The sequence below is a fragment of the Dermacentor silvarum genome, chromosome 1 (assembly GCF_013339745.2).
Source record: "Dermacentor silvarum isolate Dsil-2018 chromosome 1, BIME_Dsil_1.4, whole genome shotgun sequence".
Classification (NCBI taxonomy): Eukaryota; Metazoa; Arthropoda; class Arachnida; order Ixodida; family Ixodidae; genus Dermacentor; species Dermacentor silvarum.
In genome coordinates, this window is record NC_051154.1 from 46,381,439 (window position 1) to 46,405,617 (window position 24,179).

Sequence of the window (24,179 nt, forward strand, 5' to 3'; positions counted from 1 at the left end):
CCGCGTGCGCGACCTCTGCTCACACAAAAATGTGGGCCGATCCCGGAGACAGTGCAAAGAAGCGGGAAGCGCACAGTGTGCTGATTCTCCAAGAGCCATCACATGACGTCCTCAGGAGACATCATCAGTTGATGAAGATGTCATTACGTGACGTCACGTTTGACGTGATGAAGTCATCACATGACGTCATCAGGCGACGTCGTGACGATGCTGGTATCACGTATAACGTAAACTTTGACGTGATGGCGTCATCACGGGACGTTTGAGGTGATGACGGACTCACGTTTCGTTATCATGTCAAACCTGACGTCGGCACTTGGTCACATGGGTTTTGGTACCATCGGATGTTAACGCCAGATTTTTCGCTTCATGGGCTATTATTTCGTATTTTTAAAGAATACCCGCCTCAGCAGTTGTAGTTGGGGTTTTCCACAGCTTCGCCGGACATACGCTTTCGCAGGGCCGGGCTGTCGATTTTTCACCCACTTTCTTTTAGATTTATTTTTCCTTGCTTTAATGCAATGAACAACTGCAGTTAATTTCCCCTCTGCTGTTCTTGGTGTCATTGTTGGTTTCTTATGATATGACTAATAAAAATCGGGCCCCTTGGTTTCCTTTCTTCTCGTTCACACACACACACACACACACACACACACACACACACACACACACACACACACACACACACACACACACACACACACACACACACACATATATATATATATATATATATATATATATATATATATATATGTAGAACACAATTTCTAATTTCGGTTTCCGACATACTTCCGCGTAGACAGCTCTAGCACCAACTAGCACTGGTGGTTCGGAGCTTTTTAGCGATTCTGAGCACGTAACCTTATCAAATACTGACGCAACAAACTGCAGTTCACATTTTGTACCCAACAGCACACTCGCTTTTCACCAACAAAGACTATTAGAACTTGAAGCTGACCGACTCCAAGTTTGGCCTGTGCAATGAAAAGGATGCGCTGTGGGTTCTCAAAGCGATGGGTTTCTCAAGGCATAATTCTAATTACTTCATCAATCTTAAAACTAAATGCATTATCGCAAAGATTCCCTTTTATTGCGATAGCAATTATATGGACACCCCAAAGCGGATTTCTGCCGTCGGCGTCGCCGTCGTCGTCGCCATCGCCGTGAGGTTCCGTATGACGTCAATAGCGATGAAATCGTCGCCGCGCGCCGTAAGCTGTATGTGCGAGTGAAAGGGCGCAAAGGACGCGCGCTTTCACGGGGAGCGAACTCACGGCGGAGAGCTAACGCGCGTTCTGCGCCGTTATCCATGAAGGGCTGCAGAATCAGCTGTCGGAAATGCAACCGGATGTTCGCTAATGCACTGTGCCCAATTCATGCTGCGTTTAGCTGCGGCACCAACTGCCTATTTATGTAAAAAGGCTGTGAAGCGAGAATGTGGTAAAGACTTCCGACGCTGCTCGACTACAGCTCGACGAGTGTCCCGTTCTGATCACGTCGAAAACCTCCGAGCCGCCCCCAGAGGCACCGGCAACAGTCACCAACGCCGCGCGCGTTTGACGCGAACGCGGGCAAAACACCGACGGCGTCGACAACAGTTCTGCGTGTTGCCGGTGCTGCTGCATGTCCAAGTTTATACAGCTGATAAAACTACTATCCTTACTCCGTATAGCTCTCTACTAATTTGCTATCGCAATTGATATATGCTTCGCCTATCAAGTGAAACTGCGACAACTTTTTTTTTCCCCTTTCGTCCAAAGTTGTAGCACAACATTCCCCGATAAAGGGGAATTTCCCTGCACGGAACATCCCTGCGTATGCCGCAAGCATCTCGCTTTCGAGCTGGCAGAACGCTGTTCTTTCCGTCCGCCGCATGTTGCCAATTGTGTGCTGCGTCACCCCAACATCAACATGTCGCATCCGCGTAAAAAATACCGTCCGAGGAGTTCAAGCGCAATGCTAAACTTTGCTATCGCTTTCAAACCTTCGCCTTTAACTCTGGCACATTTCTTGCCTTACGTACTCACTGAACTGCGGCCGCCGCGACCGGGATCGAACCCGTGACCTCGGGCTCGGAAGCGCAACGCCACAGCCACAATAAGCTACCGGGGCGGGTTACTAGTTATAGAAATAACTGTAATTCACTGTAAAGTAATTTACATCCTTAAAGGTGAATGAGGATGTGAGTTAGATTTGCACTCCTCGTACCCATATTTACATCCATATTCACTTTTAAGTATTATACTGTTTAGGGTGTAAATTACTTCACAGTGTTGACGCATGTTCAGTTTCTTAATTCCATTGAATGCAGTGGTAATCGGTATTCTATAATTATATATATATATATATATATATATATATATATATATATATATATATATGTGTGTGTGTGTGTGTGTGTGTGTGTGTGTGTGTGTGTGTGTGTGTGTGTGTGTGTGTGTGTGTGTGTGTGTGGAGAGAGAGAGGAAGTCAGAGGGCCTGAGGACTTGGGGCTTGCTGCTTGCTCCCACGCGAGAACTAGTTCTCACGCCACTGGACATTACGTGGATATTCCTCGAGAAATAAGCATTCACACATTTTCTCGTGTGACTAAACCATGGTCACGGTCATCGTGTGTGCAAACAGTGCAATGCTATTGCATTGCACTGTCTGTTTTTAAGGGTGTAAATTACTTGATATTGTTGACGCATGTTCATATTCCTAATTCCATTGAATGCAGTGGTAATCGGTATTGTACAATAATATATATATATATATATATATATATATATATATATATGTGTGTGTGTGTGTGTGTGTGTGTGTGTGTGTGTGTGTGTGTGTGTGTGTGTGTGTGTGTGTGTGTGTGTGTGTGTGTGTGTGTGTGTGTGTGTGTGTGTAGAGAGAGAGAGGAAGTCAGAGGGCCTGAGGACTTGGGGCTTGCTGCTTGCTCCCACGCGAGAAATAGTTCTCACGCCACTGGACATTACGTGGATATTCCTCGAGAAATAAGCATTCACACATTTTCTCGTGTGACTAAACCATGGTCACGGTCATCGTGTGTGCAAACAGTGCAATGCTATTGCATTGCACTGTCTGTTTTTAAGGGTGTAAATTACTTGATATTGTTGACGCATGTTCATATTCCTAATTCCATTGAATGCAGTGGTAATCGGTATTGTACAATAATATATATATATATATATATATATATATATATATATATATATATATATATGTGTGTGTGTGTGTGTGTGTGTGTGTGTGTGTGTGTGTGTGTGTGTGTGTGTGTGTGTGTGTGTGTGTGTGTGTGTGTGTGTGGAGAGAGGAAGTCAGAGGGCCCGAGGGCTTAATTGCTGCTTGCTCCCACGCGAGAACTAGTTTTCACGCCACTGGACATTACGTGGATATTCCACGAGAAATAAGCATGTACAAATTTTGTCGTGTGACTAAACCGTTGTCACGGTCATCGTGTGTGCAAACAGCTAGTGCAATGCTATCGCATAACACATACACTTCGTGATGCGTTCTGCGTAATTTATGCAGATTGTGCGTTCAGTGTTAAAATGCTTCGTATATAACATTGATCCCGCAGTGCGTGGGATCTGCATAATTGTTTTTGGCATCGCATGTGCACATGATTTCGAAGATCCAGATGATGAGCAGCAGCATTTCGAGTTGCTTCATGGCTCGGGCTGTCAGCGCAGTTCATCGGAGTGGTTGAGGAATACTTCAGTTTCGCTGTCATCCTAAAGACTTCAGTGGATATGTAGGGTTGGTGGAATTTTTTTTATTATTATTTTTCTTAGTAGGGGTACCCACGAGAGAGGGGTGTCATGCAACTTTTGTTATGATTATTGAAAATGTAAAAACGTTCGTGTGACATGCGCTGAGGTCCAGCTGGTCAAAATTAATCCGGAGTCCCTCACTACGGTGTGTCTCATAATTCAACCATGGTTTTGGCACGTAACAATCCAGAATTTAATTAATTGAATCATTCGCGTTTGATTGGCACTGTTTCACGTATTTAATATTGAAACGTACGTAGCATTAGCCAACTAGGCCAGCAACAATTGCAGCGATACGTTACATTTTTCCAAGTTGTTGGAAACACCCAAGGAGGTTTAAATATGTGGTCAAATGCCCAGCGCGAAAAGCCTACCGTGGTTGTAAATGTTCTGAGTCCAGTTCGCCTTCTTTATACTACAGTAGTAGAACCTAACTAAAGTTGAAGTTTGAAGTTTATTTGTAGTGCAAGAGCAAAGAAAGCATACATCTTAGGTAGTACATTAGGAGGTCCCAAAGTAGAACTGTCTGGGAGACCTCCTGTTTTACAATGCATACGATATAATCACAATAAACAGCAGCAGGATGCATCCAACAAGCGATAACAACTTTACACAAATCAAAGTGTTATATAAAAACAAAATAACAAGAAAATAGTATAAAAATAAATATCATAAAAAGGTTATTTCATTATGATGAGCTAACAAAGGCATAAAAACAGATTATGAAGATAGTTTAACACCTCTCTCTCTGCACAATGTCCGACAGTTTTCCCCGCGCTTACTACCAGTGCTTACTACACCATATTGTAAGTTACTACACCACCGAACACGGCATGCTCCTCGGTTTTGGTTTCATAAGTTTCACATTATGAATGTGCCGCCATCTAACGGAACTGGCAGAAAGAAACATGCCTAACACAGCGTTGCTAGGATGTGTTTGCTAGTACCACGCGTAGAGTTTCCTCCGCCGCCCACCACCCCCGCCACCACCACTACGGACTGGGGTGCCAGTATTGAGCTTGTCGACGCCGTTAGCGTTTATCCCAGTTTATGCTGGTCGTGATGTAAACCGTGAACACTTCTTGACGAACTGCGCTTCCTTTCGTTGTATTGTGGAATGCCATATTCGTGGTTATGCGCTCTTCACAGCGGTTACCGGAACGATACTACGGTTTCTGCAAGAGTGGTAGAATTTGACGACGATTGACTTCGGCCACTGCTCTTCACTGGGAAAACAATGGTGATGAAGCAATCACTGACGGCACTATGGACCACCGTGTTTCGTGTTGCATGCTATACGATCGTCTGAGTCACCGGAAAGAACGATGCAAAATTGAAAAGTCTTTCGGTATTTTTAGACCGCAGTGGTTTTGTGCGATGTAAGTAAGCTAGCGCAAAGCGCGCGGTTCCTCAGCGCCATCATCTGGCTTGCAGCATCTCTTTGTACTACTAAAACGCGGTCATGGAAACCCGCGTATTCATAAACATCGATGTGGAGCCGTTTTGTACAAAACTTGTTTTCCCCGTTGGTGTCCCAGCAGCTGGCTATGTTCGGATTATTTTTGGAGATTTTGCTAAAACTTGCTCGAAGTACAGAGTTGAAAATGGTGGTGCGGCCAATTGTGAAAGTGACAGTGCGACAGCTGTCAATGACAAAGTATTCGTACGATCACCATCTGTTGACGGGGAACCTTTATGCACATTAAAGACAGCAGCTTTGCCCGATGACTTGAATGACGATTCCGTTGCGGCGGAGGAGCCGGAGGAACCGAAGGAAATTTGCGAGGAGCTTGCACCTCAGGTACCTGATCCGGAGGAGCCGAATGAACCCTCAGAAGCCCAGTCGAATGCCGCGCCCGCAAATGAGCTTTCCAGTGACCGGCGGAAACAAAAGAATCCTATGAAAATACGGTTAAGGACCGGGCCTCTTTCACCATTGCCTGATGCCGCACGAAGGTCGAGCCGGACTCGCAATGCAGCTACCGTTCGTTACGTAAGCAGTAGTTCAGATGATGATTTTAATCGTGACAGCGGGGACTCCGATTGGAGCGGGTCTGATGAATCGTACGAAAAGGCTCCAAAGCTCAAACGGACTAGGAGGGTCTCAGCACCAGTAAGAAGGGTGTCAACTGTTGGGAGAAAAGCGACGGCATCAAGGAAATCGTTACCGGCCAAGAAAGTATCAACACCTGCAAAAAAATCGTCCGCGCCTGTGCGGAAACCTACAGCTCCGTTAAAAAAGACTGCTGCTGTTGCAAAGGTTTCAAGTCCTGCGACAGAAACCCCAACTCCCAAAATTGCACCTCTCAACATAAAGGCACTGAAACAACAGTCTAAGGAGAGGCAAGCCTTGAAAGCGAGCAACAAAACAAAATCAGATGAAACTTTTACATGCGAGGAATGTGGTCAAATATTCAGTTCAAGACTAAAGTATAAAAAGCATTCATGGACACACAAGCCAAAAAATGAGCATCCACACAGATGTGATGTGTGTGACAAGCTCTTTGCAACCGCATTCACACTTGAGCGACATCAGGCTGCTCACTGCAAAGGCATGCCTAACTGCTGTGAGAAATGCAGGAAAGGATTTGCTACTCCGGAGGATTTGGCTAAACACGAAGAGACTCACAAGGACTATCGATGTGAATGTTGCTCCCAGCTCTACTTGAGCTATCGAGGGCTTCGAAAACATTACACACAGTTTCACAAAAATGAGATGTTACAGAAACAGCAAATCAGTAGCACTGCAAGAGAAGATGGAGCAACAGGCAAGGGTGAGTCTGAGAACGGTGCTGGTCAGAAGGAACACAAGTGTGTTACATGTGACCTCGGATGTGACAGTGAGGACGCATTAGCAGCGCACTACATGGAATCTCATCCAGATCAGCAAGTCTTTCCCTGTGAAACTTGCCGCAAGGTGTTCACAGATCGTGACATGCTTCAGACACATTTGCGCAAGCACATGCAGATTAAAACTGGAGAAAACTCAAGTGAGCAGACTTATCTTTGTAACATCTGTGACAAGGAGCTGAAGTCCCTGTCAACTCTTCGTGTTCATGTACAGTCTCACAACAAGGTTAGTACTGACAGTCAAGTTCTTTCTTGCACTTATCTTTTGTTGCTTGCCATGCTTATGCTGTGTACTGACATTAGTAAAATTACCTTGTATTTGCTCAGATGTCTTAACAAATGAATGATGTTATTGCTAGCTTCTAGGTAAAACAAACCATTTACATATTAGGGCACAACCAGTGATGCAAATGCTAAAATAGAGCATGTTTTTTCGAACAAAAGAATAAAACTGAATTTTCTGATATACTGTTTATCCCCCATGGATTTCCTGTGTCAATTATTCTGAAAATGTCAATAACTTAAATGTTACTGCACAAAATTTTTAAGCAAGAGAGCTGAAAAAAATTTTCTTTGTAGCAAACGGGGGGAGGGGAGGTCCATCTAGAAATGAAAAGTGCAGTCTGTGTGTAGCTACCACACTGCACTTCTCAATTCCAGACTGCATATACAGATGCTATGAAATTTTACTTTTTGGTGCCCTTGGGCTATTTAATTATTGCAATTAATTGTGCCTAACTGAAACACTGGCTAACGCTCATCAGTGCCATTGTCATATGGCAACTTTCACACATTTGTGCATAACTGCCGTATGATAATATTTAGGAGATTCTAAGACTGCTTACTCTGTAGTCAAACATAGGCAGACTTTGCTGTGTGTTTTGTGCAGTGTTACAGACAATGCTTGATACATGTTTTTTCATGCTTTTGTTCAAAAATGTTATAACCGGTATGTCTACAAGCAGTGTGTCCTTAAACATTGAGAGCTTCAAATGATGTGTAGCTCTCTGTTGTGGGTGTTGCCTTGGCCACTGATGGTCAACCTTGACACCAAGTGACTATTTTTTGCATGTGGAATAGGACAATGATTTTGCTAAATTATCTTGATTCTTATTGTCATCTACTGCAGTTCAGTACATAATTCATTCTCACATTCAGAAAAATGAATGTGGGATTTTTAAAGGCAATTTATTTTCACCTCAAGCTTCAAAATGTTTTGAACAGCGCTGAAGGACGGGAACACAAAGAGACAAGTAGACTAAGTTATTTTTCTAGGCTTCAAAGATTCCTGGAAATTTCACATCATTGCATCTACCTAAACAGGCTTCTTAAATAATTGAAGTTCAAAAAAGTTTTCAATAATACAAATTAGAAATGTAATTATCAGCATTTGGCACAACGCACTTGTGTCAAGAAAAGTTGATCTTGTGCGTTTAACAACTTTTCTGCAACGGTGAGGTAATTAGAGGGATGGTTCTTAAGCCCCGTGCATGTCACTCTGGCAAGTTGTAAACCAAGCAAAATAGGAAGTGAGAGACTCATAAGAAGTAAGGATGAACCGTTGCCTGCTTGCTTACCTGATATGTTGTGCAGGTAATGCATTGTCGAACCATCCTCAGCAAGCAAACAGTCATCATAGAACTTAAGCCATGTCATCTGCCATGTTCTATCAGTTTCAAGTATAAAGAGCAAGCAACAACATTGCCGATGCTTACTGCTTGGTTGCATCGCATGTCACTTTGTCCTACATGCACTAGTTTTTAATTTCGGTATTCAATCCACTATTTCTAACCAGAGAAAACAAAGTGAAAAGAAAACATGGAAGGCTTTGAAAACAACTTCAGAGGGAAGCCTCAGCTGCCTGTGATTCTTGTTGCTAAGGTAGAAACTCTTTCGGACTCTCCTAAGCAAGTGTTTTGTGTTGCTGGTTCCAGCCATGGAACATGAAGTGCCTAGTACTTTTTTGGGTGCTGACAGCGAGTTGAGTTGTTGCAGCCCACTACATTTTAATTATGATACAATAAGCTCTGCATATTGATTTTGTACATTGTATATTGAACATATTTTAAAATTTAACACTGTGTAAAGGCAGAAAAACATTAGCTGTATCATACAAAAAAAAGGCATTCAATATCTTGAATATGTACTGTTGCCAGTGCACTTAGATTTATTATTATCTGTTTTTTCTGAATATAGTGCAGCTGCAGAGTAAATACCTATATGCCTGCTTTGTAATGAAACCGCAATGAGCTAATAAAATGCCCTATGACTACCCTAGCAAAAAGTGGTGCCACCGCAACTGCTGGGCCAACTGTCATTGAACAATGTTAACAGTAAAAAAGCTGTCATACACTACTTTGCTTGCTCATTCTTCCAGCAAGAGATATTTGGATAATAAGCTTTCGTGAACCAGGCCAGATTTCGTCATCCAAATGCTTCTAATTTGGACTTATCTGAATTGCGGGATATGTTTAAACCTTTTTGTAAGCTTTTCTACAAGTATATCAATGGTTGACTGGAGTATGTGCATGCACATAGTACAGTGAGCTGCCATGGCCATTATGTCAGTTGCTAACATACCCTGAATGCATTTTTATGTTTGGAAATGGAAACTAGCATTCCTTGAGAGGGGGGGGGGGGGGGGGGGGATTGGAAGCAGAAAGTCAAATTGAGTTATTTTGTTCTGGTTAAGTTTGGGCGGTTCAGGTCCCATTCAACTCAGGAGTAAAAAATAGAGATGGTTCAAACCAGATTTAACTGGTTTTTAAGTTTGTTTGCTTAACCTAACAATAATTATAGAAAAAGAGCACAAATTTATTTTGCACAAAAACTCGCCGGTGCTCCTGAGCTGCATGGAAAGACAAAAAAAACAAGAAAGAAAAAAGAAAAAGGAAAAAAAAAAAAAGGCTACACATGCTGTTCTTCAGGCCACGAGTAGTGAAAAAAAATTACAATGTGGATGCACATCAGAAGCAATACGTCACTTCTATCACACCTACTTCAGTTCACATACCAGTGAGATAAAAAAATGATCGCTCTGCTAGGAAGTGCTCTTTTATTTCAGCAATAATACAACCTTTGTCAGAAAAGTTCCAGGACTATGCTAGTAAAAAATAATTTGTTCAGCTTGCAAACCAATGACTCTAGGCCTTTTCAAAGTAGTCCTCTCTGCTATTTATGCACAGTTGCCACCGTTCTAAACATAAATGTGCCATCACTTCTGGCCCTTTCCAAAAGTTCACCAGCAATTGTTTGTCTGGTTTCTATCTGTTTGTCTGTCGGTATGCGAGGGACGATTTTTGCATTCAATTTCTGTTTCCTTGTATGATTGCATAAGATCTAGTGACACATCCCTGTTCAATTTCAGGTCTTCTGATATCATGTGCACAGTACACGGTGATTTTCATGCAGTAACTGCACTACACATTTCACATTTGCAGCAGTATGTGACATAGATGAGTGGCTGATCCTGGGATAGTCTTGCATCGAATCTCTGCCCTCCCAAAACCTTTGGTGCCATTCAAAGACACAGCTTCTCAATGATGCTCCGTCACCAGGCCATTTCCCTAGCTGAATGCAGAACTTAATGCTAATTCTTTGCTCAGAATTTGTGTTCCTCATGTCGCTTGTTTACATGGGAGTCCTTCCAAGGCTATGTCTGCTCTGAACACATACAAAGTGACTCAATAACACCCATTTCTTGAGCTTTCATATCATAGAAAAAGAAATAAAAAATCAGTCCTGGGGGGGGGGGGGGGGGGGGAACTTTTCTGACAAAAAGTAATATTAGGTCTCCCGCCACCAGAGAGCTATATCCTCCTAAGACCCCTTTTACATGCCATTGCACATTGCCTTCTACATTTTTTATAATTTCACTTGCAAGTGATTACGCAAAATATTCATTCTGGGTATAAAGTACAGTACATGTGTAACTGTACAAAGCCACAAATGCGTGGATGAAAAGCTCCAGAGAAGGGCCAAGACAACGTAAAACTATTCCAATCTATTTCTATTCCAAATCCGCCGTTAGCCTTCCATGATAGGCCAAATGGCTCGGTTTCAGCTCTGGACCCGAGCCATTTTGACCTATTGCGGAGGGCTAACGGCGGATTTGGAATAAAAACAGATCGGGAATAGTTTTATGTTATCTCAGCCCTTCTCTGGAGCTTTTCATCCATGCATTTGTGGCTTCGTGGCTCAACCATGATACCTCGTTTGGAAATGCACATGAGTTTGCTGTCAATTTAGATGCAGCCATTTTGACCTATTGCAAAGGGCTAATGGCGGATTTGGAATTAGACAGATTGGAATAGTTTTACATTATTCCGGCAGAGGTGGCCAACTTGAACAGATCCATTATATTTTCTTTTCGGTTTCGTCCTGGAGTGAAAGAAATTGCAATATTCCAGTTTAAGCAAAAATAGCTGTTCTTTCTTTTTAGTTCAGTTCTGACTTGCAATGTGTTCTGGCCATCTGTCAAGCCTCATCCTGTTGGATAAGACTTCCTTTCATAGTTTTGTCTGGCTAATGCATTCTCGAACTTAAGCTGTATAAACACTGCACATCGAAAGCATTGATGTACAGCCACTAGTAAGCATCCACCTCATGGCCACCAGCCTTCTTTAGCCGTCTTTTTTTTTTTTTTTTTCATTGCCAGTCTTGTTATTTCTCGTGGTGCTGATGTGTAGTCATCGGGAACTGATGGTATGTATGACTGACGCAGTAGTTGAAATGGCTCTATAGTTGAATTACAATTATTAAAGGGACACTAAAAGGAAAAACGATTTCTTCTGTATCAGTACATTAACCTTCCAAAATACCGAAAACACCATTCTTAGCGCGAGAAGCCGCTTGGTAAGCCAGAAAAGAATGCAAAACACAGAGGCGAGTGACGACGCCACCTTGAAGTTCCCGCACCAGCAATCCGTGGCGTCATAGATTTTGACAGCGTCTTCTAGGTCCCAGTTAATTTTTTAGCGGTAAAGATTGACTACATTCTGTTCTAAAGGAGCTCAAGACTGAATATGGTAAGTTTCGCAAACTTTTACTGAGCCAACGTGGCCCAAATACGAAAAATTACTTTAGAAGTCGTGACGTCACACTGAAGTGCTGACGTCGGGGTTACCGCGCGAAATTAAAAGTATTAACTTTGAGCTTCATTTTCTCTTTTAATAATTGACCTATTGCAGTGTAATTAACGCCAGCAGAGTTTTCTAAGAATACTTTATCAGTCTAAGTTGATTTATTGTTTTGCTTTAGTGTCCCTTTAAAGCACACTTGCCTGGAAACGGGACTATGCATGTGGTGGTTGTCTACAGGCTTGCCACTTCACCAAGGCATGCATCTTAGCCATTGAAAAAAGTTATTTTCAAAATTAAAGATTATTATATTATGCAGAAGACATTGTTACTGCACAAAGAGGCACTTAATTTGTTGATCAATTCTTTATTGCACTACTGTAGCAATCTCAGAAAAACTGAAAATTGATTACTTGTTATTAATCACATTTGAATTATTTTGTAATTGTTTGATTACATTTTAAAGCTGTATATGTGTGTGAAAATTTGATTAATCCTTAAGTGGTGAATTGCTAGCTACATTATTCAGCAACAAAGTCAACAGCAATACAAGTTCGTGCAGGTGGCCGAGAACACTGCCATTGAGAATACCCCATGATTGGCATTACAACAGTTGAGCTGCAAAGTAGCCACATGCATGAGCATGTCTAGAAATTCGAGCCGAGCAGCTACTACTTTTTATTGTGATAGCAATTATATGGACATTTCAGGCGCATTTTCATTGTCGTCATCGCCGTGATGTTCCGTATAACGTCCAAGTGCAACAGCATCGTGGCCGTGTGCCGTATGCTGAAAGTGCGAGGGAAGGCATGTGAGGGGGGGTGAACCAACGATGGTGGTTCGATCTCGCCGGTGCAAAGGAAGCGCACCGTCTTCCGTCGTGCGCAAGGCACCGAGGGGGAGGGGAGGGGGGGGGGGGAGAGAGTTTTACTCTGGTGGCCGCTGCGTATGTATGGCAAAGCGATCTCTGATGGGGACAGAGTGCGCCGAGTGCCGATAGCTTCGTGTGCGCAGTGTTCTCGCCACTTGTTTCGCATTTAAGCGAGAGCCAGCACGAAGGTAAATTCACTTGCTGCTGCTGCCGCGCTTCCTCACGCCAGCGTTTTGATATCGAGTGTCTGTGGTCATCAAGTGAGATGTCTTCATGTTTGCTTGTGCGTGCGTGACACCACGCTTGTTAATTAAGTTAGTAAGCTAATAATGTTTACAAGTTTATATGGCCGATAAAACTACTATCCTTACTTCGTATAACTGTGTAATGATTTGCTATCGCAATTGATGCTTCGATTTAAGAAACTCCAATTTTCTTAGAAAATTTTTACATTCTGATGTGGCACCATGATAAAAGAATGTGTGGGCTATGGGATGCAGGTCTAGTGCATGCAGATCTGCCAACCTCAAAATTTAAATAGTACAGTCACGGCCAAACAATAATACATTTTGTTGGAAAATATCAAAACTTTTTGTTACTCACAATGTTAACTATAGTCGAGTACAGCTATAGAAGGCAGCGGCATTTTGCCCTCAAAGGCGGATACGCGGGAACCTCCACCAATGGGCGTGCACTCTAAACTGCCATCATGAGCCGGACGGCCAGTGACTCCACCGACGGGTAACATGGTTGCCCGCGCTTCGAACTGGGCGGAGCTCTTGAGTGGGACTATTTCTTTAGTCGCTGCCGCACTTCGGTCATCTGGGCAAGGCCTCTTCTGCCTTTTTAAGTTGTACCCGACTATAGGGGTGTACGAGTAAGGATTTTTGAGACTGAATGGAATACGAATTTAATACTTTTCGAATAATGAAAAGCCATTTTCGCAATTATAATATACAACGATATTCAAATCTTATAGTCGGGTACAACTTAAGGCAGGAGAGGCCCCCGTCCAGATGGCTGAAGTGTGGCAGCCAATTGCCTCCACGGACAGGGGTGGGGAAGAGGTTCAAGGGGCTAGCACTCTTTTTAGCACATTGTTTTGGTTAATTAAGGCTGAACGCATTTTTTCAACAAATGGTGACGGAAAAGCTGCTAATTTGCAGGAGTACACTAATTAACCTTTTAAGCAAGCATATTAAACCACATGTTACAAGGGAGTTCGTTTTTGTTGGTGCATGTCGAGCTGATGTTGCGCAAAAAATACTACAACGAAGGTGAAGACAGACAGGTACAGACAGGCGGGTACGAACGAACTCTCTATAGAAGGCCAACATGTGTGTCTCGTTTTGCGGGATTATAAATTCAAGACTATATTTAAACACCCTTGGCATTCTGTCAGCACGTTTGAAAATTGCAAATATATAAGGGGGGGGGGACAGCGTTTAGAGTTTTCATTCGATTGCATGAAGTTTATTTTTTTTATGCAGAACAAAGTGAAGCAAATTCTTAATTTAAAAGTCTTGATAGAACAAAGTGCAGATGTTTTCAAAACTAAGTACAATATCATTTTGCACAAGAAAAAACGAAAAAAAAAAAAAAACCTAAGCACTATAGACACGGAGCAGCCATATACCTTAAACAACACAATTAAAATATAACTAAGAACAAGAAGTATATATGCGCCCAAGAAGTATATATACGCATCATGTCCGCTACAATCCGGTACATACAATATCCAAAGAAATCACTAGGCCAACCGTGGCTGCCACATTCACGAAATAATAATTAAAAAAGAAATAACTGGAACTACACAAACTATACAGTTGCACCGTGTCACCTTGCACATATCTACAATACCCAACTAGGTTTCTTGGCCCACAACATGTAGGCTCGGTCCACAAACTGCAAATATTTCTTGTTTTCTTCATCTATTGCGTTCCTAATATTAGGTACACTTGGATCTTCGATAGAAATTTTCATCAGCGCGTCGACATGAGCCAGTGTCATGTGACATCTATCTGATGTTAGGATCCTGTTCATGGTGGAAAAGCTTCTTTTAACGGCAGCAGTTCCTAGGGGAAGAAGCAGTATCTTCATTGCAGCTGATGACAAAGCAAGGAACATTGGTTTTCTCTTGACTTATTCGCACGCAAGCATTAGCAGCGCTTGCTGTGAAGCCAGCTCTCCAGGATGCCGTCTGTAAATTAAATACTCAGCCACCATGTCAACCTCTGATGTCGTCCTCCCTGCGGGTCGCTGAATAGCACTGTCGTCTGCGCGCTGTGGTCTGCACGCTGAACATCAAAATTGGGCCTTAAAATTAAGGCCACGTAGCGTCCACCTCTGCAAAGAGTAAAGATTTCTTGATAGTGATCACCACAGTGCATGGGATCAGCATATCTTTTTTTTCCAGGATTAGTGCCTGTCTGAAAGAGGGGTGGGGGGGGGGGGGGGGGTTGGTCTGGAATCTGGAATAATTTTGGGGGGCTGTCGGGATCCTCCTGGGGGGGTTGTTAGGGGGGTGTTGGGGGTGTGTGTATAAATTCCTGGTGGGCCGTTCGGTTCGTGACGTCAGTCTAGTGGGCTTGCCCAGTGGTGCAGGCTTGTGCTGTTCAATCTGGAGTCCCACAAGGATCCGTAGTAGGCCCCCTTCTATTTCTCATTTACATTAACGACGTTCCTTCTTTAGTTTCTTCTAACATTCATCTTTTCGCTGATGACTGTGTAATTTTCCGTGAAATAGTTACTGATAACGATGCTAACATTCTTCAGTCAGATCTAAATTCTATATCTAACTGGTGCAATACTTGGCAAATGGAATTAAATATTAACAAGTGTAAAGTGATGCGTGTCTCTCGTGCATCTGTTAGTCCTTTTCCATATTACCTGAACAACTCTCCCTTAGACGCGGTTTCATCCTATAAATATTTAGGCGTTCATATCACATCTAATCTAAGTTAGTTTTTGCATATTGAGAAGATAATTAACAACGCTAATCGCATGTTAGGTTGTCACTTACACCGTAACTTTTCAGCAGCTCCTTCATTTTTAAAGCTCTTGTTATATAAAACACTCATTCGATCTAAATTAGAATATGCCACTCCAGTCTGGGATCCAAGCACTAACAATTTGGTTGCGTCACTAGAAATGGTACAGAATTGCTCTACTCGCTTCATCTGTTCCTGTTATAACTGCACTGCCAGTATAACTTCTATGAAATCTGATATCTCTCTTTCATCACTAGCATCCCTCCAAAAAAAATTCCGCTTGAACTTTTTTTATCGGCTTTACTATCACACAACCCTCCATGACGAATTCATTCTTCAGCCACATTATATATCTGACCGTGTTGACCATCGCTTTAAGGTTGGTATCGAGCCATGTCATACTAAAAACTTTCTTTACTCTTTTTTACCTCGAACTTCACAAGATTGGAATCGCCTTCCTTTCGACATTGTTTCCATTAATGATAACACCCGATTTAAATCTGCCTTAGCTAACATTGTATAATTAGGAGTTACCATGCCTTACCATGCTTTGTCATATTATTGTACACTATGTCTTATTCTCTACCCACTTCCCTCTGTAATGCTTCAGCCCTGAGGGTAAATAAATAAAATAAATAAACAGCTTGGCTAACGTTGGCTGGGACATTCTATATACTGATGTTGTGAAGAGGCCCTCTGCTCTACAGTTGCACCTAGAATTACTTGCAACACAAACAAAAATATTCATGAAGTTTACTAATAAAATATTCAAGTAATGGTGGCACAAATCTCGATTGCCATTGTACTTTGAATCTGTGGAGTGAATGGCGGTGATGCAAGTAGGTTCTTCGAAAAACTAGGCTCTGAAAAATAAGTCGTCAACTGTTTTTGCTTCCTTCTGAACTCAGTTTTGCCCTAAACTGCGTGCAAAAACAAGAATTTTGGTGTCATTGTGACAATTGTAAGCAAACACGTAAAATTTGGCAGGTATGCCCCTGTAGTTTAAGGGTTGTCAGCTCTGCAGCTAACGTTTTCAGAAGATGCCACAGAGTTTCCCATGAAAATGTCTGAAAACAACTTTTGAAAAACTGGTTTTAAAGGAGTATTGATGTGGCATTTTCAACTTTTTGTGTTAAATAAAGGCCAAACCCTCTCTATCCTAGAATAAATCTTAGCAAGCATTGGAAAACACTAAATAATTTACTATAGTACTTGTTTCTACAAAGCTGTTTTAGTTTCAATACCTGTAAAGTGATGGATGCATCATGCCATGATACACTGGGTTGCTTCATTCCTGCAATTGCAGTGGCTTCCAGATACAAGTGCAGTCATAAAAAATGCATGTAGCACTCTTCTTTATTGTTTTTATGGGCAACACCATCTTATTTAGCCTTATTGCTGCACAAAACAAATGTTGGTCTGTTTCATGACATCACAGTAACGTCTATAATGGCAAGTCTGGCATTATAAAATCAACTTTGGTATCAAGTTATCAGTCTTATTATTGTTTGTAGTTAATTATATTGGTTCATTCAAAAATTGGTTTCAATTAAGCACAAAGGACCCTGCAATATTAATACACCCAAAATAAAAAAGGGGAGCCTTTCTGAGTCATGTTGCTTATGTGTAAAGTGGCATAGGTTAAATTTTAGATGCTGGAATTTGGCCAGTTTGGTATGTTATGAATTTTCGAAAGTCTTTTAGAAAATTTTAAAAATGTTTTTGCATGAACCATGGTATTCTGTACTGTGATTAAAACCTATTATGCCTAAAGCTGCTCTTGAGTTAGGACAAGGCAACATTGCAAAACATCAGTGCTGACTAACGAGCTAACTGAGAAACCATCAATCGTCATTTGTAATTGTAGAGGCCTTTTGCAGTGTCAGGTCATTTAATACTGTGACCTATAGTGTTATTACATCATGTGACTCATTAAAATACTGTTGACAAAGACAACACACACGCACACAAAACATGGTTTGTTGAACTGACATCTAAAAAACTGCACTTTTGAAACAAGTTTTTCGTGTCCACTGTATAATACAAAAATGTAATTTTCTTTACTTTTCGTTATATCAGAAATTTAAGGGGGCCCTGAAACACCCCTTTCTTGAAACCTGAGCAATACGTTGGAATGAGTATAGTGCCTTAAGGAATATAGCGCCAAAGGGATTTTTGGAAAGGGCCTTATATAAATATAGATATAATGAGTGGAATATTTACTTTCCCCATTCTCCCTCAGCTGGGATGGTGTGGTAACAATGCTCTGCCTATTGGTTCTTTATTTTTCTACTTTTTGCAGTGTGCTTGTGTAAGTAACCTTGTAAGGTAGGTCTTTTCAAGGTTACCATAAAATGTTGTTTGCAGGCATTGGCCAAGGCAGAAGGAGAGTGAGGAGGGCAGTTTGCCTGCTTGCATCATTTTTACTATTGGCTACTTCTAAAAAATCCTTTAAACATTCTTGTGGTAGAAGCCTTCCAAATGGTGCTTTACAAATTTTAGTAACTTTTTCTGATGAGGCATAGCAGGAGGCACTTGCAGCCTCATGCTTATAGTCATTGTTGCAAAGGTTTATTCATAATGAGCTTTGCAATAACATGCAAACAGTGATGACCGAAGTGATTTTTTCACTCCTGCATTCTCATTAGCCTCAAAATTTTTAAGTGCATGTGTGCACTCCTGCATTATAGATAATTTGCAAAAAACTGGATGTTTGTGTCCCTGAAAGGTTCTTTTTCAGCCAAAAGCCTTAGTCCACAGGCTAAGTTCAGCATTGCTTTTCAAAAAAGAGATTGGGGAACACCATATGACCTGCATGCTTTTCAACAACTTGAGGTCCCTGCCTGTTAGAATGATGTGAAGTTGAAAAAAACGGACATCCTACATGCAGTTAATGGAAGTAACTGCAGTGGTTTTGCAAGGTAGCTAGTTTTGTGGAGTAGCCTGGATGCAGACATGCTGAGAGCTGAAAGAACCCATAACAGGTACCGCTCGAAAAGGTGACCTCTGCCTGCAATTACTGATGGGCTTCAGGAAGCAAGAAGGAAGAAGCCCTGTCACATGTTCCCATGTTGCAGAAGTGCTACGCTATGTGTCAGAAATCTTTAGCCCATTTTTAGTCACTTTTGTAGCAGTTTGACATGTCAGCAGTACAATGTTCATGAGCAGAACCCTTGGCATGGGATTTTGATTTTACATAATGATGTCATTTTTTCTGGTGCAGGTCCGGTCATTCACGTGCGATATTTGCCAAGAAAAGTACACTACAGCAAGTAACCTACGCAAGCATCGCAAAATCCATAACACAACGCGCATGTACAAATGCCCCCATTGCCCAAAGGAGTTCACGACTAATAACTACAAGTTGAAGCACATCAAGCGTGTGCACACAAGAGATTTCCAATATGGCTGCAGGTTTGTTGTACAGTTATTGTTGTTAAATTTTCTGTTGTGTAAGCCACTTTTTGTAAGAGCAGGTTGGAAAGGTAATGCATGCTGCACTTTCCTCAATATCTGTGCATGCATGTTTTAAGCTTTTCCAAAGTTTTTCATTAAGTTGTGGTCACTTTTTTTTTTCTGCAGTGAGTACTAGTCTAGTGCAACAATCTGGTTTGTTAGTACTGTTGTCCATAGGGGGGGGGGGGGGGGGGGAATTCTACTGTTTTAACATGTGAAATTGAGCTGCTGTAACCTTAAAAAGCATCGCTTTGAATTCATTATGTGTAGTTCACTGCTCATTATGTGTACGTCATATTACTAAGCAATGAACATGGGTAATTTTATAGCTGTGACATTAAACATTGTGCTTTAATTAGCAGCAGAGGCTACTGAAAGATTGTCTTTTGAATGCCCAGTTAGGACTTCTTTTTTATGGGGTAGCAGAGAAGTTGTGCCCTTCCATAACTACTGAGATTATTAGGTCTTACTGCTGCAAGTGAGTGGCCTCTCCTGAAGGTCAATTTAGCTTCACACAGTGATTGAGAATCATTTTGTTCTGTTAGGTAAACTAAAGTGAGATCTAAATGTGTTTTCACTTGTGTTTATCATTGATCTCCAACACATGGCAGCATGCGACCACAGAGCTCTTCTGTTTCATTAGCAGACATTTGGCATTCATCCATCCCTCACAAGAGTACATTGCAGTAGTTGCAGGAAGCTTTGCACAGACAAGTACTATACATCAAACCATGGAAAAACTTTGCTGCCTCCTATGGTGGCGTGTTTCTGTATGTGCATCATTGCATTTTCAGGCTGTGGCGTAAGCTGTCATCTGAAAAGCCTGCATTGACTGGGGGCAATGGGTAGTGATTTAAGTTTTTAGGGAAGACATACTGAGGAGCTGGAAGCCGAGTTGTAATGTTTCACGTTTCTCTGACTCCACTGTTACTTTACCCCTTAAAATTTTCCTGGGGGCACATCTCTTGGACAGTGTCTTAGAACCATCATAGAATGCATGAAAATATTTCTGATAGGAGTGCTTTATGGGCTCCAGGTGCATTGAAGGAGCCAAGATGTTTAACAAGTAATAGTCAGCAAATACATTGACTTAAAGAGCTTATTTTGTGTTTCCTCACCTTTTTTTTTTTTCTTTTTAGCCATTGCCCAAAGAAGTTCCTGGAGAAAAAGCGATTCCAACAACACATGGTACTCATGCATGCCAGTATGCTCACTGAAGACGACTATGCAACTATGACACTGGTAAAGAAGTTGCACTGTAGCCTGTGTTCCTACGTGACATACAGCAGCAAGAGCTTCAGGCAACATGAAGTTACCCACACTGGAAAGTATCCCCATACATGCAGTGAATGCAACAAAGGCTTCACATTCCGGTTCGAATTGACCAAGCACGTGCGCTGTGTGCACCAGGCCCAATTCTTCCGCTGCGAGAGCTGCAAGCGTACCTTTACAGCCGAGGAAACCTACAAGGTAAGCCAAAGATGCAGTGCACGGTGATTAAAACAAGTAACATCTGCTTGAGGTACAAAGCCCCTTGTGCACTTTTCTGTCATTCTACCATGTAATATTAACATCATGATGTTGCAACTAGTATGAAGATAAACTTCCTTGTCTTAAACACTAGTGTCAGGCTCCATCTCAGCATGTGTCCTTTCTACAGTCATCATAGAACAAGCTAGCAAGCCTCATTGCTACTTCGATCATCACATTTTTGAGCATGTCTGTAGTGTGCTATTCCTGAACATTACATATTTGCATGACATCAAATCTTCAATTATTATATATTTGTGCATGCTCTGCATTACTTATGGTATCTGCAATACTCTACATCATATAGGACATATAAGACTTTGTATCATTAGTTCTACAGGTGTGTCATGTCTTTAGTGGAATTCTCTGCTTGTTCACTTGTGTGCTGGCCCTAGGCATAGCTTGCAATCAGAAGAAATTATCCACCTCTTCTCTGTTCTTTTGTGAGTCTTACAAATGTTTTCATGCTGTGCAGATACACAAGGAGCACCATGACCGTGGGCTTGGTTTCACATGCACCGAATGTGGAAACATGTATGAGACTCAGGGTCACTATGAGCAGCACATGCAGGCGCATTCCAGTGACCTGCCTTATGAGTGCCCCACTTGCAACAAGCGCTTTGCCTTGACACGATCACTAAACCTTCATCGCCTCTCGCATGACAAACAGAGGACACCCCGGCCACGGCCTTACAGTGGAAATCGCAGTTGGGAGTATTACTGTGAACTTTGCAATGTCTTTTACAAATATGGTTCTAGCCTGGTGGCCCATCGTGTGTGTGTGCATGGAAATGGCCCGACTACTACTTGTCCTTATTGTGATAAGAAGTTCAATAGCCGGCTGACGCTGTCAATGCACATACGCATGCACACTCGGGAGCGCCCCATGCGCTGCAGCTATTGTGGGAAAACCTTCCGCGTCTGGAACAGCCTCAAACGACACGTTGTCACAAGTCACACGAAGGACTTCAAGCTTTTCTGTCCACTATGCAACAAAGGATTCGTCTCGAGGTCCTACCTAAAGGTGCATCTTAAGAGTGCACACAAAGCTGTAATGTCAGGCCCTGGTAAGCGGAAGCGGTTGCCTGATGGCCCCACTGCAGCACAGCATCCTCCTGCACGCACGACGACAGTACAAAAGCCGCCTGTCATCATACCCATGCCCGCTAAACTTGACCGCTCCACCCTCGTACCACAGGCCAGGAGGCCACGCCACCACACAGCAAAAGCAGCTGCTGTGTCCACTGCCCCTGTGGCTACCCAGCTTCCTCTGGTGCCCCCACCCACGCAGGTGGATGCCTCGCAGCAACCGCAGCCACACCGCCCACAACAGCTTCCAGTGGAGCGGCCTGAGCTGCAACAGCAGGCACAATTGCAGCAGCTGCACTTGCAGCAGCTACAGCTGCAGCCGTCACAGATGCACCCACAGCACCTACAGCCAGCTCGGCAGCATGCACAGCAGCAACGGGATCTTTTTGAAATGCAACAAATCCCACACTTAGAAACAGACACTTACTCGCTCATGTTATTGTGAAAATCTTTCATTTTCCCATCACTTGCCTGCAATTTCTTGGGCAGGACTGTTGCTCTTGTGGACTGCTATCAGGAGTGCTGTGTGCTTTGTGCATGAATCATACTGGGTTGAGGATGGAGGTTAAGTATAGTTCACAGGCTTATGCAAGTAAATTTCTGACCTGGGCTGTGCTGCAACTTTTTTTGAAATGAGTAATGCTGAAGTTTCACTTTGTTGAGGTGTAGAAACATTGAAAAAGATGTTACCCACAGAGGATTTAATGGGTATTTGCAACACTGAGACTCACTCAAGTGAACCATTTCTCTGTGTGTTCTCAACTTTAGCATTCACTAAGCTTTTTAAGTTTTGTAGTATTCATTCAAGTTGCTAAAAGTAGCGTTAGAATGTCTGACCATAGTAGGTGTTAAGTACATCTATCATCACCCAGTGTTTCCACTTGTAGAAGTTTTTGTGCAAAGCATACACCTACTTGTGGTTTATTTTTATCACCCATAGGAAAATAAAATTTACAAGCAAGCAGTGCTCCTCTGATTTGAAAGTAAACTTTCCGATATATACTAGTATGTCTTTATTTTTATAGTCATAGCAAGCATTATATAACATTAAAATGTGAGAAACTCAATGTGGCATTACAAAGCACGTTTTCCTTTTCTTACAGAATTATTGTTACAAGCTTGCATAGTTATGGTCACTTATTCAGCTTTCACTCATCAGAGAGATCAAAATTCAATATATTTAGTTCATGTCTTCTTCGTTTATTTATATAACATGAGAGCATGTAAAAACCAGCCCAGTGTTTTTATTCTTATTTTTGTGTGTTCTTATGGAAGCTTTCAATTTTAAGCTTGTATCGCTTTCAGTCACTTCATAACTCTTCATCCGAGTGTTTCATAGAAATATATCTGTAGTTCACGCCTTCTATACTATTTTTTTAAATTTTATGATCATTGAAAGCGGTAAAAAATTGCAAAGCTTATGTAATTTTTTTGCCCGTGGAAGTTTAATTTTATCATTGCAAAATGTTTAGACATTCATATTCATTTTGAATAAATGATATACATTGCAGTCCACTTATAAAGATAGCACTTATAATAACAGGTTGTAGCAGTGGGCTTTGTCTGCAATGAACTGTATAGTGAAGCTCTGTAAGATTGGTCTGTGTACATACTTCAATTATTGAATTTTCTAATACTCTTAATGCCTTTATAAGTAGACTGCTATGTGAATGTTGTTCATGTGTACTTTGGCAAGTCTGTAACATGCTTTAGGATGTTTGCTTCTAGGTCTGACAGGGAACCAAGCATTGTAATATGTGAAATGACATGAAGCATAATCCACAGGCTTTCCAAGAAATCTGAGGTCGCAAGCTAGCATTTGCTATGAACATTTTTGTAAAAATCATCTGTTCAATACTCACAGCAACAGCGCACGAGCAGTGAACAGAGTGGGCTGTTAAAGGCAGACTGCACTTTGGTTCACAGTAGGATTGCATCACAGCTTAAGTGTTGTGCTAAGCAAAATTATGAATGACTTTGCTTTTTACAGTTCAGCATGCTTGTTACATATTGCATTAGTCCTTTACCTCAAAAGGAACTGTCCATTTTTGTGGCCATGTACAACAGTTTTAAGTTATTCTTTGTGTTTATATGTCATTGTGTCCTCATTTTCATTGTTTCATGTGCTTACTGCCCTAAGCATCACTATGGAAAGAAGCACTGCAAGCAGGAAGGTCAATGTAAATGTTTCCTGAATGCAATGCTTTGCTGCATATGAACCAGTTTTATCACGTTTGTCCTGAGATGTTCAAGCGAATTGTATGAAATATACACTTCATTGCGAGGCTTATATTTGCCTTGAAATGAAAGCCTAAATTTGTGACGTCTTTTTTGTAATACGTAAGCTTTAAACCTGGCTGCACATTTTTAACATATGTCAGTGAGCTGTCGACATCCTAGCACCTTTGTAGCAAACATAAGCAACAATTCTCACAATCCTCAAATTATTGCTGGTGTACATTCTTTCCCGAATCAGCTTGGAACCATTCCATTTGTAGGGACAGGAACACCAAGCAAGAAAAACTGTCCCCCACAGATGATACTG

The 24,179-nt window shown here is 41.8% G+C and overlaps 1 protein-coding gene across 1 annotated transcript; it reads left to right on the forward strand.

The window, feature by feature from the left end:
- Positions 1 to 4,723: 4,723 nt before the first annotated feature.
- LOC119462100 (zinc finger protein 184-like) lies at positions 4,724 to 23,872 on the forward strand. Its single transcript, XM_037723449.2, has 4 exons — positions 4,724 to 6,846; positions 18,783 to 18,973; positions 20,155 to 20,485; positions 21,021 to 23,872. Exons 1-4 carry the CDS (start codon positions 5,233 to 5,235, stop codon positions 22,077 to 22,079), a joined length of 3,195 nt encoding a protein of 1,064 aa, XP_037579377.1. The 5' UTR covers positions 4,724 to 5,232; the 3' UTR covers positions 22,080 to 23,872.
- The last annotated feature ends 307 nt before the right edge of the window (positions 23,873 to 24,179 follow it).

Bases quoted from the DNA above. Each gene is read 5' to 3' on its own strand.
- LOC119462100 (XM_037723449.2), top strand. From the start codon at position 5,233: ATGGAAACCCGCGTATTCATAAACATCGATGTGGAGCCGTTTTGTACA. The intron at 6,847-18,782 runs GTTAGTACTGAC...TTTCTGGTGCAG, and splicing joins ATGTACAGTCTCACAACAAG to GTCCGGTCATTCACGTGCGA. The intron at 20,486-21,020 runs GTAAGCCAAAGA...CATGCTGTGCAG, and splicing joins CAGCCGAGGAAACCTACAAG to ATACACAAGGAGCACCATGA.